The sequence below is a fragment of the Lynx rufus genome, unplaced genomic scaffold (assembly GCF_022079265.1).
Source record: "Lynx rufus isolate CCGP_SWC_20201006 ecotype Redwood Valley unplaced genomic scaffold, mLynRuf1.p SCAF_6, whole genome shotgun sequence".
NCBI lineage: Eukaryota > Metazoa > Chordata > Mammalia > Carnivora > Felidae > Lynx > Lynx rufus.
This window is the reverse complement of record NW_025814878.1, coordinates 48,679,923-48,698,875: the sequence shown is the minus strand read 5'-3', so window position 1 is coordinate 48,698,875 and position 18,953 is coordinate 48,679,923. Positions and strand designations below refer to the sequence as shown.

Here is an 18,953-nt window from a genome sequence, read left to right as displayed (position 1 = left end):
AGGTTTCTTGTAGCTCAGAAAACAATGTGCTTGGAACATAATTTTTTTCCTATCTTCACCAGGTACATAGGTTACTGGTGTAAATTTTGCTTTTTTAATTCATTGCTGCTGATGTCTATTATTTATAGATGTCAAGTCTTTCATCAGGAATGCAACCCCAATAATAACGTTCTGGAAAAACATTTCGGTTTATAAGGACTACACTGCAGTAGAAGTACAGCTCATCCATGAAACATTAGAAAATGCTGTCCCCTTAGAAGTAAACTTTACCATCTACACTCTGGTGGTATTGATTTAGAGTCACATTTTAAGATAGCTAGCTGATGCTAGTTGTACATCTCAAATCCAAACAAAAAAATAAACAATCCAAAAGTACATTTTTATTAACAACAAAATGATTAGATGGTACTTTTAAAGTAGGCATTTAAACTCAATGCCTGAAAAACTGATGTGTGACGTTCAATTACATCTGAAGTTTTAAAAATATATCTTAAAAAAATCAAATATGGTGCACTGCAATTTTTTTAAGTTACTTCCTTTATTTCAAAGTGTCAAAAAGCTAAAGATGCACACACATATGCTTGTGTCTCAGAATTTAAAACTATGCAAAGAATTTATCTGTATGACTAAAAAATGAAGTATTTACCCACTTCAGTGTAATGCTTAATACTTATTTTTGAAATCTATTGCTGATGCTATGTTGAAAGAGCAATGACTCAACCAGAAAAATAGCAAAGGCTATCTTTTCTAAAGTGCTTATTTGCAACCATACCCAAAAGCAATGGTTTTTAGAAATACATAACATTGAAAGGTGATCAAAGAGTCACTACTTACAGATTCAAATATGCCATTTTGTAACTTTGCATATGTAAACTGGTTTTATCTGCATTAATGAAAGATTGCTTTCAATGGCCCTCAACTATATGCTTCAAATCAAGACAGTGTTATTAGTATCAGCAGCATGAACAATGACAATGACAGAATAAACCCCAGCACATTTTAAATGGATCACAGCCAACTAGAAAAACTGTAACGGCTTTTGGATGTGTTACATATCCAAAGATAAGCCTTCTTTTTCAACTCTACATACATAGTAAACATTAAAAAAAATTAAAAACACTTTCTTGCCTCTTTATAGAGCATTTTACTATATATGAAGGGATTAAAATTCTTGTACTATTTAACCTAATTCTTGTTTCTATACAGAGCAGGCTTCACATTCTCAACATTTAGAACAAAGCCTATTTCCACCAAGAAAGCAAGAAGGAATTAACAAATGAAATACCTAACACTAAAAACCTGAGGGAAAAAAACTGTGAACAATTCTGAAATGAAGCTTTTTTCTAGAAAGGTTGATACAAACATCCCAAAATAGAATTTGCTTTCTGACAGTGAAATATCTGACTTCATTTCTATCATATCTCGTTTAACTGATTTAAATAATTTAGAAAAAAAACAGGCATCTTAACCTAACTGCTTTCTGTATCAAACTCATCTTAACTCATGCCCTCAACATGAACCACTCAACAGTCTTCTCGTGAGCACCCCTCACGTCCCTATTTTCTGAACCTTAAGGTTTTTTTACCCCTCCTCTCTCTCCCCTCCAAAAATCTCCATATATCCCAAGAGAATCTCCATTAAAAAAAAAAATAACAACTTAAATACATATTGTGAGAATGCTACATTTGATTTAAAGTAGTAATAAATTATAAATTGCCAAATAACTTAATGTAATTCACAATGCAAATCCCTGGTAGAAAAAGAATCCATCTTGCCCTGAATATAATACAGCAGTCCAGTGATTTCAAATTATTTAAGAAATAAAGGCAAAAATAAGGTGTAAAATACAACACTATTTATAAAAGTTAAGTAAGAAACCAGTTACTGTAAATCTTTTTACAAAGATAAATGTAATGTGCCTTCCTGCTTCTAAAAATTGTTAGGGAGGTTTCTAACTAGTGGTTTCAAAAATCACTTAAAGTAAACTAGAGATTGAATTACATATTATTTGTAATGTGTGACATATTAAATATATATATAAAACAATAATACTGCAATGCTAATTTAAATTAATCTTTGGACCTGCTACTTTTTGGCAAGTATATTTCTTTTTCAAAGTCTTTGCTATAATTAATTTTTAAATGTTAGTTTTCAAAAACTTTGCTACTAAAATACTATATTAATAAGGAGATACCAGAAGTCTCAAATAGTAATAATATGCCTACAAAACAAAACAAAGATTGTCCTTGCATCTTTTGTTATTGTAACAAATACTCTTTAAAATAGACAACACTACTTGGCCTGGAAATTAAAAATACCCAAACCCTTAAAAAAGGAACAAAAAAGGAAAGAAAAATTGAAAATCCTTATTTAAAAATAAATCTGAAGTCCTTGCATTTCTTAGGAACTTGACTTGTCAAATCAGTTTATCTTCTTTTGGACCAAGCTGCATCTCCTACCATTCACCCATGGAACAGGACGTTAATTCTCCGTTTTGTAGATTTCAGTTTGAATTTTCTTGAATGTTTGCAAAGCTGGTACTGGACTTGAGACGTTTGGCTAGATAAATCAAAAGTATTATATTTTAACTCAATTGTAATTCTCTAAATGTAATTATTCATTATTTTTATGTAAACTATAGTATTCATCTAATAATTCTATGTTTGAATCAGAATAGACTCAATCTTCTAAGAATTAAAACCCAAGTCTATTTTTTTCTACCAACCTCAAAAAACCTAACTTTGCTTGAAGCCACACATGACCCTGTTAGAAGCAGCACCAAATAAAACAGACATAATTTATATCATCTTGAACATCACAATCTCAAATATGTAATATAGGTAAGAGTATTCTACTTAAAAATTGGAAGTGTTACAAGGTACAATAATAAAATTGTATATTTAAAAGTATAAGTTAGTAGGGTGCCTGGATGGCTCAGTTGGTTAGGCATCCAACTCTTCATTTCAGCTCAGCTCATGGTCTTTTATTTTTTTTTTTTAACATTTATTTATTGAGAGAGAGAGAGAGAGAGCGTGAACAGGAGGGATACAGAGAGGGGGAGTCAGATTCCAAAGCAGACTCCAGGCTCTGAGCTGTCAGCACAGAGTCCGACATGGGCTCAAACTCACAAACCGTGAGATCATAACCTGAGCCAAAGTCAGATGCTTAACCAACTGAGCCACACAGGCGCCCCAACAGCTCAGGTCATGATCTCATGGTTCGTGAGTTCAAGCCCTGCATCAGGCTCTGCACTGACAGAGGGATTCTGCTTGGGATTCTCTCTCTCAGCACCTCGCTTGCTCTCTATCAAAAATAAATAAATATGTGGATCCTGAGAAACTTAACAGAAGACCATGGGGGAGGGCAAGGAAAAAAAAAAAGGTTAGAGAGGGAGGGAACCAAAACATAAGAGACTTTTTTTTTTAATTTTTTTTTCTTAATGTTTTTATTTATTTTTGAGACAGAGAGAGACAGAGCATGAGCAGGGAAGGGGCAGAGAGAGAGGGAGACACAGAATCGGAAGCAGGCTCCAGGCTCTGAGCCATCAGCACAGAGTCCGATGTGGGACTCGAACTCACAGACTGTGAGATCATGACCTGAGCCGAAGTCGGACGCTCAAGCAACTGAGCCACCCAGGCGCCCCAAGACTATTAAAAACTGAGAACAAACTGAGGGTTGATGGGGGGATGGGAAGGAGGGGAGGGGTGGTGATGGGGGGCACCTGTTGGGATGAGCACTGGGTGTTGTACGGAAACCAATTTGACAATTAATTTCATATTAAATAAATATTTTTTAAAAAGTCTAACTTAGAAATCCAAATCTAGATTTCTCTTAAAATAATTCTATAATGTCAAAAAATTGTCAAAAAAAAGTTGAAAAAAACTTAAATGACTTACAAAAAAAAGTTACATTGAGTTATATTACATGTGCACAGACACACAAATACATATGGCTGCTAATAAAATATGTGCAATCAATTTGATTATGATGCTAATGGGACTGAATCATTAGGGTTAATAAAGGAAATCATGGCTATTTTGCTTGGTAATGTTCGTGCTTATAGTTAAATGTGAATGTTTCTCATGTTCCATAAGTGAAAAACAATTGTGCCATAGTAAAAGTATCTTACATTGGATAGCTAGGAATCTATCTACTTCAGAGGCTTTTAACATGAGAGTAGAGGTTGTGGTCAGAAGGTCTGCGATGGGACCCAGGCGTCTGTTTTTATGTTTTGTTTTAAAGCTCTGCAGACAATTCTGATATGTGTTCAAGGATGAAAACCAGTGTTCTGGTTTCCGTCAGGGTCTCTGCTAACCACCACTCTAAGATGACAACATGACTTTCTGGACCAGTGTATTGCTTCAGGCTAAACTAAAGGGCAACTTAACCTAAAAAACTGCCTAAGCTTGAAGTCTACTCTTAAGCTTCTGTGGGTTTGGGAGACAAACTAAATCAAGAGGGTTTCTTCCTATGTTGTTTAAAATTACTAGAAATAATCTAGTTTCTCACTAATTACCAAGTTTATTAAACTAACCAGGTGCAATGCCAATGAGTACATGTATCTACAACCTCCTTGCTTCCTTATTCTCTAATAAATCCCTATATCCTTCAAAATTCTACTCCAGGGGATATAAAAGGAGAGGGGAGGGAAGGGGAGGGGAGGGGAGAGGAGAGGAGAGAAATTCTACCCCAGAGATCTAGGGATGAATTCCAACAGCCCTAATGCAGAGTTGGTCTTACTCTCTGTGGGCCAACCACACTGTATACCTTTAACTACATCTGTTGTAATAATTGGATTATGGTCAGTGTGTTCTTTGAGGGCACATATTGTGCCTTGTTCCTTTTTTTTTCTTTTTTAATCGCTAATTCCTACCACAGGACTTAATAAATTGGGGCATACAAAATTGTGACATAAAAAAAAAAACAAAAAACAATGTCCATGAGATAACAGCACAAGAATTGTTTGCTTACACTAGCATTTCCTTAAATTCATAAATCAATTCATAAACATGAAACATCACAGGTAATATGCAAAAGTTCTGTCAAGTTTTGGGAATATAATCTCAGAACCTTTAATTTATATTCAGGTACATTATGGAGATCATAAAAAGGAATTTCACAGGACTAGTTATTTTAAGGAACACACCCTAGGAAATGCTAACATTAGATACACGTTCTTTTATCCAACAAATATATTTGAGCACCTAATATAGGCCTGGTACTTTCTAGATACTGATATAGTGGTGAACAAGATAAAATCCTTGTTCTGATGGAGCCTCCAGTTGAGTCAGGAGAGCAAATAAGATAGAATATAAATGAAAAAGTTAAGTTAAAAAGTGTCATCAAAGAAAGATGATAGATATAGGAGAATTGAAAGAAGGATGTCTTAAGGATGGGGGTCATAAAATGTATCTTTGAATAAGTATCTTTGGCCTAAGACCTGGATGACAAGGAGCCAGTCAAGGAAGGTAGAGAGGGCCAGTGTAAGGGCTTTGGGAAGGGGGCAGTGTGAATGAGTTTGGTGTTTGAAGGGAGCAAAAAGGCCAGTCTGCCTACATACAGCATCATGAACAAAGAAAGGAGTGGGTGTAGTGAGTTTAGAAAGGTAGATGGGGCGGGAGGGGCAGGTCACACATAGCTTAGAAAGCAGACCCTGGAAAATGTTTTGAGTTTATTCTAGATGCAACAGGAACACAGGAAGGTTTCAAGTGGGAGAAAAGCATAGTAAAATTTGTGTTTGAAAAATTACTCTACCCACTATATGAAGAATGGATTGTTGTGGGTCCAAAAAATGGAAGCAGGGATACCAGGTAAGGGACTCCTGCATTAGGGCAGATAAGAGATGGGATGGCTTGGGCTAAGGTATTATCAGTGGAGGTAGAGAAAAGATAATTTAAGATACATTTTTGGAAGTACAGCTGTCAATACTTGCTGATGGAGTGAAAAAAGGTAGGGAAGAGAATATGGGAATGGGGAAATAATAAAGAAAAGAATTAAGAAAGTAAAGATAACAAGGTTTGTGGCTTGTACAAGCAGATGGATGAAAGTGACTTTGAAAAACCCTGATCAGAAGCAATAAGTATCTTCCACAGAGTTAAACTGATTTGCAAGGCAAATACGATGCTAAACTTTAAAAGTACACTAAGCCTTGAAAAAGAAAGTTTCTCAATAGTGAGGTCCCTGCAATATTTTGTTAAAACTGTAAGTAAGTGCTTTTAGGACTCATTTATTACATATTTTATAGAATGCTAGCAATCTTTGAAAAGCTTTGCCAAATACACTCATATTACAGACTTTCCCCTCTATTAGCTAGCTTTTCAAGGTGACAAGACATTACAAATTCAGTTCAAGCTGATCTGTAAGTAGCTTTTTTTAGTTAAATATATTAGTGAGGTTAAATAAACTGTGAAGAAGAAAGGCTAGAAAGAAATTTATAAAGGAAAGAAATTTTATATCATAGGTTCCTAGACTAGGAATAACATTTAAGAGAAAAAAAAGCCTAACTTTTTTCTACAAAAGACATTCTCTATTTTAAAAATTAAAATTATTAAGGGATAAGCCCATACCTTCATTCTGATCATAAACAAGAAACCCACTAGACTTAGAAACCACTCGTCTTCAGCTAAATAGGAACTTCTAGTTAGTGCTTTTTCTGCTCTGCCCTATTTGATGGGGAATATGTGTGAGCACATGCTGTATGTGAAGTAACGTCCTTGCAACTACAATTCCAATTTATTCATAAACAAATTGTCTGTGTGTTCACTATAGTTTCTCCCCGCCTTTTTAGGTGGCTTTCTAGGTGGCTCCGCCACAGCTCTGATGGGCCTGAGAGCTGTCCACCTCTCCCTACCATGGCCGTTCAGGTCTGCAAAACCTTTGTTGCTATTCTTCTGTTGTTGCCTACCTAATTCCAGAGCTAGCTCTCTCAGTTAAAACATCTGAAAAGATACTGTATGTTGACTTTTGATTATTTGTACTTATAGACTTCTTACACATCTCTCCTATTAGTAAGTATTTACTGTAAAATTTGAAGCAGAGAGCTGTTTTAGTCTAATACAGTTTGAGTTTTCAGAGTATACATCATTTCTAAAACAGGCTTAAGTTTTTAAAATACAGGTTTTAGTTAAATAAATAAACAGTCGTAAAAAGAAACTTACGTAGAATGAGTTTCCGTTTCTTTTGTTCTGAGTGAAGAAAGCTACTAAGGTAGAAGACAATGGGTAGAAAGAGAATGAATACAGAAACAGCAATTACAGGCACTGTGTCACTGCAAGGGACAGAACAATTGAAAGTTCGACTCCAAAGTTTTCGAGTAATGTTCATCTGGAACGATAGCAAATAAAATTACTTTGTTTTACATTTAATTTGTCTTCAAGTCATACAATTCTTTTATTAGTAAAATAACAGGCATCCAGAATTTAAAACTAAATATACATCCCTAAAAAATCTATTGATAGTTGAGGACAATTTCTTCTGCCCAGGAAATTAGCTAGTTTACAATCAGTCACCGTGTAAGTTTATATCATACAGAAATTTCATATTCTAAATTCATAACACCATCCAAAGAATGTCAGCCTTTCACAGATCTCAGAGAACTTGTATCAACAGAAATATGGTTAGACCATGCTTCATTCATTAAAGAAGATTTAAAAGGGTAACAATGTGAGGTGATGGATGTGTTAATTAACTTGACTGTGGGAGTCCTTTCACAATGTATATGTATATCAAATTATCACGTTGAACACTTTAAATATATTACAATTTCATTTGTCAGTTATATCTCAATAAAACGGGGGGAAAAAGGCTCACAAAAACAAATTTTTTTTATGTTACATGTGTAATCTCACTGAGCTTGTTGCAATATTTTTAGAATGAAAATAAAAACATCAACTAAATATGTAAATACAGCTGTTCTTCAAGAGATGATATCTATGAAATGTTTAGTACCTTACCTAAGATATTATGAAAGATTCATATGGCAAATAATTGTTTAAGTCCATAATATCTAATGAATCATGGAAACTTTTTTAGGTAGTATTTCATTTAGCACCATACATTAAAAACAGATATATTTAGGGGCAGCAATACCCCATTTTCATTGAGCTTACAGTTTCTGTCAAACATGGTAAGTGATATAAGGAAACTATCAAATTTAATGTAGAAAACTGTTCTTGCCTGAATTTTGAGATATGGTTTGCAAATGGTGCTTTGTATGTTTACTGTAAGCTTTGCTTACTGTAAGAAGGACGTTCTAAAAACAGGCAGTCATGTTGATTTCCTATGTAATCCAACCTTTGTCAGGGAATCAATATTCATCTTTCTTCTTCATTTTAAAAATGATGAAATAGACTATTATTCTTAAAATAAATATTTAGTATTTACTGAGAGCCTACTAGAAGCAGGTACTCTTCCAGACATTAGAAAAAGAGCAGTAAAAAAATAAAAATCCCCATGGTATACCCATTTTAAGTTGATAATAAGTGCTTTTTGCCATCACAAATATTATTGATCCACCATAGTTCACTCTGAGCTGCTATTCATATTCATCATTCTCAACCATTAAGTTTATTAACTCTGACCTTTAGTTCTCTACTTTTAGCCAGTAATTCCTATTTCCTTTGATGCCTCAACCCTCAGGCACCATATTCCCATAAAAAGGCATGATCGCCATCTAGTGGTGCCCCACATGAAGGCTGACTATACAGTGGAGGAAAATTCTTTCTTGTTAACCATTTAATCAATATACATTACTAAAGGCCTACTATATGCTTGGCACTGTTCTAAATACTGGACAGTAAACAGAAAAGGACAGGAGGTCCTTTTCCTCATGTGGCTTATATTTCAGTGAGAGGTAACAGACTGAAAATAAGTAAACTAAAAATTTCAGATGATAACAGATATAAAGAATAAAAGCAATGGGATAGGAAGCAATTCAAAAACGGCTTCAGAAACACATGGTAGCAGGGCACCTGGGTGGCTCAGTCAGTTAAGCGTCTGACTCTTGATTTCGGTTCAAGTCAGGATCTCACAGTTTGTGAGACTGAGCCCAGCGTTGGGCTCTGTGCTGACAGCGCAGAGCCTGCTTGGGATTCTCTCTCCCTCTCTGCCTCTACCACCCCTCAGCTGTTCTCTCTCTGGAAATAAATATATAAGCTTACAAAAAAAAAAAAAAAAAAGAAAAAAGAAACACATAGTAGCAAAACCATAGACTTCTTGAATCAGCAATAGCACACAAGAAACTGAAATGTAAACATATAACAACACCCATGCCTCTGAAAATGACACATTTTATCAACCTTAAAACACCAAACGTACCAAATTGTCAACTCATTTATGAAGTACTTGATTAATGTTCATTTTAGTTTGACAGATCAGGATATTCTAAAACTCTACTACTTTATAACTAGTTATTTCTGGTTGAAGACAGCATATACAGATTCCAATATACCTCTAAAGGGGATAGTACTACTGAAGGCACAATCAACAACACTGCAAAATATGCATCATATCACAAGTAAAGTACTTACTGCATCTTCCACATCAATGCATAAATGTGTTCCAGATTCAGCCTTATTTTCAAGTTCATTCATTTTTTGCATTTCATTGTATAGACTACTCAGAGTTTTGTATGCTTCACGACAGTTTTTGCAAACTTCTGAATAATTCCTTAACTGCGTAAGACTGTGAACGCTCACCTAAAACATTAAAGGCACATTTAATACACACAATAAACATTACATCTCTTTTAACATAAGCTATTTGACCTCCTAGCAGACAGGAAACACTATAGCACATTAAAGTACTGAGCTGTGTGATGTTAGACAGGTTACTAAATCACTCTGAGCCTGTTTTATCATCTATAATATATTGCTACCACTACCTGTATTATAGGTCTCAAGGATTAGAGAAGCACGCACATAGCAAAATATTTTCGCACTTTCTAGTTACCCTTAAATTTTGAAAACCACTGCACTAGTCGCTGGTAAGTGAGAACAATAGCTCCGATGCCAAATTACTAATGTCTAAATCCCCCAAATGTCTTAAATCATCTGGTCATTTATATGGCTGCTCTTATCTATCCTACTCTCACAGAATAAACCAAATATGCCGTTCCCTGTGCTGACTTCAACACTGAAGTCTGCCTCATTGATGAAGCACTTTATTAATGCGGAAGGAAAATGCACCAAAACTGCATCCCCACTCAACCCTCTTATGTCAAGTCTTGTAATCCAGACCTCTCTAGTCAACAAAAAGGGACTAATGCCAAAGGATTATATAACCTAAAATGAAGGTAGTGGATATAATATGTAAGCTATTATGTTGCTGAATCTCAATCTTTTCCATTTCCGCGACTGACACTTGTCTTTTCAAGAGCAAGTTTGCTAACCAGTCAGTTCACATCTTTGCCTTCTCTTCCCTTATTCATTACCTTGTAGCCTGAAGAAATGATATTAACTGAATATTGGAATGAAAGAGAAAAGAAACAATTAAAGGAAACTGATGCAGCCCCCACAATGTTACCCCCCCCCCACCATCTATTTAACAGAGAAACTAAGTCTCCCTTTAGTTCTGCCACAAGAACCTTACATGGCCTGTTTTTCACAGAACAATTGTGCATTTCGCTAAATGTGTTCAAAAATTGAGCACAGAACTTTGATGGCGGAGTATAATTTAGCCATTTATATGAAAATTTAAAATGCATATATCTTTTGACAGAGCAATTTCACTTCTGTTAAAGTCATACAAATACTCAAAAAAGACATGTTTGTAATAGTAAAATACTGAACCAAAAATCTCCATCAACATAGGGACTGACTGAATAAACAGTGGCATAGCCAAACAATAAAAAGACCTACAGTGTTTAAAAGGAATGAGGAAGTAGGATTCTAGAAAGAGGATGATATTAGCACATGCCTTGTGTCCTGACTTCTTCACAAGATTCAAGAAAAGAAAGGTAAATCCAGGCACTTGAATAGCACCTTAAATACAAAGGTATGACATGCAAGTCTCACATCACAGGAAGGTTGTATTGTAATATCAGCTACTATACCAGTCCCAGAGAAACTAACCAGAACCACAGTCTTGTGAACCTCTATCCCCTGCAGCCAGCCATCCACTGGGCTCTAGAGATGCAAGAGGCTAGAACAATAGCCCTACCCTGTCTGCAGACCCAGCCAGAAAAAGGAGCCTTTCCACAGCCACCAAGACAGTCCAGGTTCTCAGAGAAGCCACCTGCAATCGCTTACTACCCAAAATGGATCCGGTCTGGAATGTAAACCCATTTTCCCGCCCAAGCACTGAGCACCGAGCCACTGCCACAGACAATGTCACCAATTAGGCTGCTTCCCTTTTGACCTCAAACTTTTTAGTTGCGTTCTTTCCAGTTTGCCTCTAGGCTCAGGCAGAAGACCCTGAGGGCAAAGCATCTCCAGAGGGGAACTTAAACTACCCCCTGAAGCAATAAGGGCGGCCCTGAGCCTATAAGACACTGCCCATGATTGACTCCAGGACGATGAGGATGATGATCAATTTGACCTTCACTTCCTGCCTGCACTACCCACCCATCTTTGCCCCACATTTTCCTAATGTAAACCTGGAAGTATTTTCAGCACTTTGGAGACAGTCTTTGGGATGCTAGTCGGCTGTCTTCTGGACATTGGCCTCATAGAAATAAATTCCTTTCCTGTTTCATCACCAATCAGTCTCTCTGCCTTTGGATTTTGTCAGCAGCAAATGGCCGACCCTGGTCTGTTTGGGACCCCCGGAGCCAGGTGCTCTTGTACCCCGGCTACACCACTCTTAAACTGGCTCCCTTCTCCTTTTAAACACATGGGCGCATGCACACACACACCCTACCTATAAAACACTGGAGTTCTTTGGGGCCCCTTTATTATCACTATAGCTTTACTCATTCACATTTGGTCTCATGACTTTAAACACCATCTGTACCTGATCTGATGATGGCCAAATCTGTATCTCCAGCTCACACCTGTCCAGAGCTCCAAGTTCACATAGAACGTTATTTGACATCTCAACTTAGGTGTTCAATAGCTATTTTGTATTAACTTGCTCAAAACAGAATTCTTAATCCCCAATCCCTTACAACCAGTCTTTCTAGTGGCCCCATCATACTCTCGGATACTCTAGGATAGTCCTGCTTCTTCTTCCCTCTCTGATCAGCCACCACAAATCTCAGGAATTACCCAATCTATCAGCAAGTCCTGTTAGATATACTTGCAAAATATATTCTGAACCAATCTGCGTTTCTCCAACATTACAGCCAGGACCCCAGTCCACACCATCTCTCTCTCCTGTGACAGCTTCCTAAATAAGTTCCTCCTTTCCGTTCTTGCCCAGGTTCAACTGAGTTTCTCCACAGCGCAGCCAGAGTACTATTTTAACATGCAATTCATATCATGTCACATTCCTGCTTTAAATGGCTTCCCATTGTGCTCAGAATTCAGTCCATATTTCTTCCTTTGTTCTGCACAGCTCTACAAGATTTGGCCTCTGCCTATCTCCCCGTATCTCATTCACATATGCTCACTGTGCTCCAGCCAAACGGGCCTTCTTCTTATTCCTTGCACATACCAAGCTCATTCTCTCTCCCAAGGCCTTTATCCTTGCTTCTAAGGGAAGCATTCTTCCCATGGCTGACTCTATGTCAAAATTTAGATTGTCTCAAAATTCACCTACTCAGAGGTACTCCCTGCCCACCCTCTCTAAAATAGCACACTACACCCCTTCCCAGGACTCAGTACTCTTCATGATCTCATTTCTTTGTTATTAGTCTTACCCCTACTAGGACATAGTTCAGAAGAACAGAAATCTTAGCTGTATTGTTTACTGCTCTATCCTCAGTGCCCAGAACACTACCTCCTGGCACGTATCAGTGCCCATTAAATATTTGTTGAATGAATAAGTGAGTGCATAGTGCCTGCTTGAGGGAATTTCTGAAAGTCAAGCTATAGAAACCAAACTCTATATGGAGAGAGAGATTTCTTTCAGCCCTCCCAACCTAGTACAACCGTCTTATCACACTGACCACATGAGCACATAAGAAAGTAAGATGAGCCTAACACTAGACATAAAAAGAAAACAAAATAAATTAAAAAAAAAACAAGCAAATAAAGTGATTCGAAGTGCAAATTAAACCTAGACATCAGAATAAATGCCCTAATGAAAAAGAATTCATTCAGCATATAGGAGAGAACTTTTAAAAATTAATTACAGCTCCAGGTATGAAATAAATGTCCATGAGTCCATATTGATATAAATAAATAAATGTGGAAGAAGTGGCAAATCTTCCTTATAGAAGATTTCTAAATAATTTAAGCAAACACTCACTCCTCCAGGACTTAGATCTTAATTTCCCCATCCCCATTCTTGTCACTTAGGAACTTGCTTCCAAAGAATAGAATATGGAAAGAGGAAGAAAAAGGTAACTTTGAGTTAAAGAGACCTAGAAAACACTACCCTGTCCAGGTGATCAAGATTAACATAATCAGGGATAAATCATGGTGACAGCATGTACCTCTGACAGGATGTGATGAGAAAGGCACTTCACTTCTGTAGTGTTCTTCCCCAAAACCCATAGTCCCAGTGTAACCATGAAAGAAACATTAGACAAACCCAAACTGGGGGACATTCTATAAAATATGTGGCCAGTACTCCTCACAATTATCAGTCATGAAAAACAGGGAAAGATTGAGAAACTGTCATAGACCACAAGAGCTAAGTGTGGTGTGATGGGAAATAGGTATTTGGCCTTTGTCTCCGGTTCCTGGCACTGGGATATCCCCAGTGATAAGAGAGCCTTTTGTATGCTAATGCATGACTGGTGGCTGGGCGTCCCTACATAGCTTCAGGCTAAAGGCTGGTCACCAGAAAGACCAAAACACGATTGGGTGTTAGAACTTTTAGCCCACCTCTGACCTCTGAGGAGGGGAGAGGAGCTGGAGACTGAGTTAATCACCAGTAGCTGAGGTAATTAATCATGCCTACATAATGAAACCTTCACACACACACACACACACACACACACACAAAACCCTCAATGTTACAAGAGCTTGCTTCTGGGTTGGTGCATACAGCGATGTGCTGGAAGAGTGGTATCCCCAGCAGGGCATGGTAGCCCTGCACACACACCCCTCCCTCACACCTTGGCCTACACATCTCTTCCACTTGGGCTATTTCTGACTTTTATCCTCTGTAATAATCAGTAAACATAAGTAAAAAGTGTACCTGAGTTCTGTGAGTCATTTAGCAAATTATTGAACTTGAAAGGGGGCAAGTTGTGGGAACCCCTTGACTTTGCAGCCAAGTCGAACGCAAGGGTAGGTAACCTGGGCACTTTGTGATGGGCATCTGAAATAAGGGCTTCTTGTGAGACTGAGCCCTTAAATCTGTGGAGTCTGACATTAATTCCAGGTAGTTAGCATCAAAATCGAATTCTAGGACACCTAGTTGGTGTCAGAGAATTAGTTATTGGTGTGGGAAAATCACTACACACTGGACATCAGAAGCGTTGTGAGTAAAACTAACTCACTTAAGGAAACAGAACAACTAAATGCAATCTGGAAATCAGGATGGAGAAGGAAGGACTTTACTGGAGAAACTAGTGAACACAAACTCTAGTTTAGTTAGTGCTAATGCACCAATGTTGGTTTTTCAGTTGTGACAAATGTGCTATAACAAAAGATGTTAACAGAGTGGAAACTGAATGAGGGGTATATGAGAACATTCTGTACTATCTTTGTAATTTTGTTCTAAATCTACTATTATTCTAAAATTAAAACTTGAAAACTCTTTAAAAAGCAAATAATATGTCATCATACCTACAACTTATTTTTTTCCAACTTAATTTAAAATGCTTCAGCAAAAAACTAAACATATCTGCACATATATAAAGAAAATATGACAAAAAGTTGGTAATTGTTGAATCTAGATGATAGATATGAGTCTTCATTGTAACACTCTTTCAACTTTTCTGTGAGTTTTAAATCTTTTCATAAGAAAAAGACTGAAAAAATAATGCATATCATTTGTCACATTTATCTGCAAAGATCTGAGATAAAATAAAATCAGCCTGCCTCTTGAAAAAAATAGAAGTCCTGAAAGGTAAAAGAGACTATATTAAAAATAATTGCTTTAAACTAGTATATACTTAGTAAAAGTGAGAGACTAAATATATGTGTAAAGAGATATTTACAAATAATCTGGCATTTGATTTCTTTCATCTGTATTTCCCAATGTTTACCTACAATAGAATAAAGCAAATAACATTGCTTATTCTTGAAACAGTAAGAAAAACAGCACCTATTAGAGCAATAAAAATTCTTGAAAATTAAAAAATACCTCACAACAGAAGAAATATAGAACCAGTGAAAAGTAGAATGCAACACTGAGGATATAATTAGTGATTCAGACAAGGACCTCTCCTAGAACACAAAAAGAAAAGCCAGAGAGAGAGAGAGAGAGAGAGAGAGAAAGGGAGAAAGCGAGAAAGCTTACTTAAGAGAAAGAAGATAAGGGGCATAGAGGAACCAGACCCAAAAGATTCAGTATATCTGTAATAGGACTATTATAAGAAGAGAAAGGGCCAGATAGGGCAAAGTAAAAGAAAACCTAAGTAAAAATTACGTATACATGAAAACAATTCAAATTGGCATTGATTTCTTTTTTTTTTTTAATTTTTTTTTTTCAACGTTTATTTATTTTTGGGACAGAGAGAGCATGAACGGGCGAGGGGCAGAGAGAGAGGGAGACACAGAATCGGAAACAGGCTCCAGGCTCTGAGCCACCAGCCCAGAGCCCGACGCGGGGCTCGAACTCACAGACCGCAAGATCATGACCTGGCTGAAGTCGGACGCTTAACCGACTGCGCCACCCAGGCGCCCCATCAAATTGGCATTGATTTCTATCTGAAACACTAAAGATAAAGTAGAATAATTCATAGAGAACTGAGAAAAAAGAATTATGGTTCTAGAATCGTAAACCTAGCCAAGCTATTACTCACATGTAAGGGAAACAAATGGACATTTTCAGACATGCAAAGATTTAGAAAGTACATCTCCCATATCCTTCTAACAAAGTAGTAGTCTAGTCAAACATCAAAACTCAAAAAAAAAAAGGGAAAGATATAGAAAGGCCTGGAAAGGATAGCAAGCACAGAAACAGTAAAATATGAATAACTGCTAATAGAATGATTATTGGGGCAGGTAAGGGGTTTTGAAAAAGATATATTTCAAATTTAATAAAAATGAGTTTTAAATTGCAGAGTATTTATATAAATTATGGGATATGGGATTCTATCTTGATCTAGGAAGACTATCGTGATAGAGAACTACAAATTCAAATATACTTCTTTAAAAAGTTAAAGAAAAACACTATGATGGCAGAATAGGATATATGAAATTTAAATTACAAATAGAGAAAAAGAAGTTGAAAAACAGGTCATTCCAATAAAAGTCAAGAAAAAGGAAAAAAAACCCAGAAAATAGAAAAATGGGTGGCAGGAATTAGACCTAAAATAATAGCACAATACATGTGAATTGGTCAAATTCCTCTATTAAAGAGAGACTCTATGTCAAATACAAAATAAAATCCATACATACATGCTACTTATATCAGAAATATTTCTTAATTATATAAAAAAGATTAAAAATGAAGAAATAAACAGAGATATAGGAAACATGCAAACAAAAAACAACAGGGGTGGCAACATTAGTGTTAAAGTAGAATTCAAGGCAAAAGCATTCAGTTGGATGAAGATAAATATCTTACATAAATATTTTATAAATTTATAACAAAAATACAATCTAAAAAGACATCAAACTCATAAACCTTTATAATCCCTACAACACAGCAACAAAATAATAAAATTAATACTTTCACAAGCACAAGGTAAATTCATCCAAAATAAAATCACATATAGAAACTTAGGGATAGCATACATAGACACATAGAAATTTAAGTAACAGAACCTGCCTAAGTTTCAGCAGGGCACTTGGTCACCTAGCTAGATATGGTTATTGACTACATTCTTATCAATGAGACAAAAACATAAATGACACGGGAATTTCTGTGAAACTTCCTGAAAAGGAAACTCCTTGCCCTTCACTTTCTTTCTTTTCCCATTCTCACAGGATTAAATGGGGTCCTGGCTGAAAGCCTCCTAACACAACTCCTTAAACGAGGGGGGAGCACAAAGGGACAAGAAATGTAGGTCCCAGAATCACCTTGTGGAATACAGCTGCCTATCGTCTACCTGTGGACCATTTCATTCTCTTATTTGTGATAGTTATTTGAGGTCTCTGTTATGACACCTTTGCTTATATTCTTCATAATATACTAACAAATTTGACCTAAAAGTAAATAAACAAATAAGTAAAAAAAAATCACTTTGCATCCTATATACATATTCTTTTCAAATGCCCATAAAACATTTTTTAAAGGTTTTTAATAACTGATTATTACATCACAAAGATATCTCAATTAGTTCCAAAATGTACACAGGCTATACTTACTGGTCACAATTTCAATGAAACTTGAGATGTACAAATGCAAATAAACCAAAGAAATCATGTCATTCCTATTAAAAAAAATAACTTTTTTTTTTTAACGTTTATTTATTTTTGAGACAGAGAGAGACAGAGCATGAACGGGGGAGGGGCAGAGAGACAGGGAGACACAGAATCTGAAACAGGCTCCAGGCTCTGAGTGGTCAGCACAGAGCTCGATGCGGGGCTCGAACTCACGGACCGTGAGATCATGACCTGAGCCGAAGTTGGACGCTTAACCGACCGAGCCACCCAGGAGCCCCCAAAAAAATAATCTTCCAAAGAACTCTTAAGTCAAAGAATAAATCAAAATTAAAATTAGAAATTTAGAAATAAAAAGCAAATACAATGCCTTTATATGAGAATCTTATTATTGGAAAGACCAAAGTTATAAACTTACAATCTGCAAATTATTTTATTGTTGAGCAAAAAAAAAAGCTAGAAATACATTAACCATTCAATTCAAAGAACTAGAAAAATGACAAAATTAACCAGAAAATATAGGAGGAATAAATGCAAAAGCAAAAATAAACACATTAAAAAAAAACAACCTAGAAACCAATAAATAAAACCAAACACAGGTTTTCAGAATGATCAACAAAAATGAACATACCTTTAACAAGCCTAAAGAAAACTCAAGGGGAAAACTGCACAAAACAGCATTTGGAATAAGAAAGGGAATGTAGCTATACATATGATAGAAATTTTAAGGAGTAATCTGTTACTAAATGCAACATGTTATCCTGGAATGGATCCTTAAACAGAAAAAAGGACATTAGTGGGAAAAGTGGTGAAATCAACAAAGTCTGGCATTTAGTTAATAGCTATGTACCAACATTGATTTCTTAGTTTTGACAAATATACCATGGTAACATAGGGTTAACATTTGGGGAAACTGGGTCAGGAATATACAGGAATTCTTTGCATTACCGATGCAAGTTTTCTGTAAATCTAAAATCATTCCAAAATAAAACATTTTAAAAGAAAGTAACCACCGAAAATCTGGAGCAGGGGAAGAAAAGATATCATTCACAATGGCACCAAAAATAATATAATACCTTGGAATAAACTTCCGAGATGTATAACACCTATATGAAATTTAAATAAATCAGTAAAACTACTAGAGGGCATGAAAAAAATAGAGAATAAAGGTGGCTGCCAGAGGCTAGAGGAGGAAGAAATGGAGAATCATTGCTTAATGGGTACAGACCTGCAGTTTGAAAAACTTCTAGAGATGGTTGGTGGTGATATTTGCACAACAATGTGAGTGTACGCTTAAAAATGGTAACATGGTAAATTTTATATTCTATTTTACCATAATAAAAAAAATAGATGATATACCATATTCCTAGATAGGAAAGCTCAGTACCATAAACATGCCAATTCCTTCCA

General features: G+C 36.1%; 1 protein-coding gene across 1 annotated transcript in view; it reads right to left on the bottom strand.

The window, feature by feature from the left end:
- Nucleotides 1-358: 358 nt before the first annotated feature.
- OSTM1 (osteoclastogenesis associated transmembrane protein 1) overlaps nt 359-18,953 on the bottom strand; it is a 40,316-nt gene continuing 21,721 nt past the window's right edge. The window contains 3 exon segments of the mRNA XM_047101815.1: nt 359-2,559; nt 7,158-7,323; nt 9,528-9,695. Of these exon segments, the coding sequence (XP_046957771.1) occupies nt 2,504-2,559; nt 7,158-7,323; nt 9,528-9,695 (390 nt within the window). The 3' untranslated portion in view covers nt 359-2,503.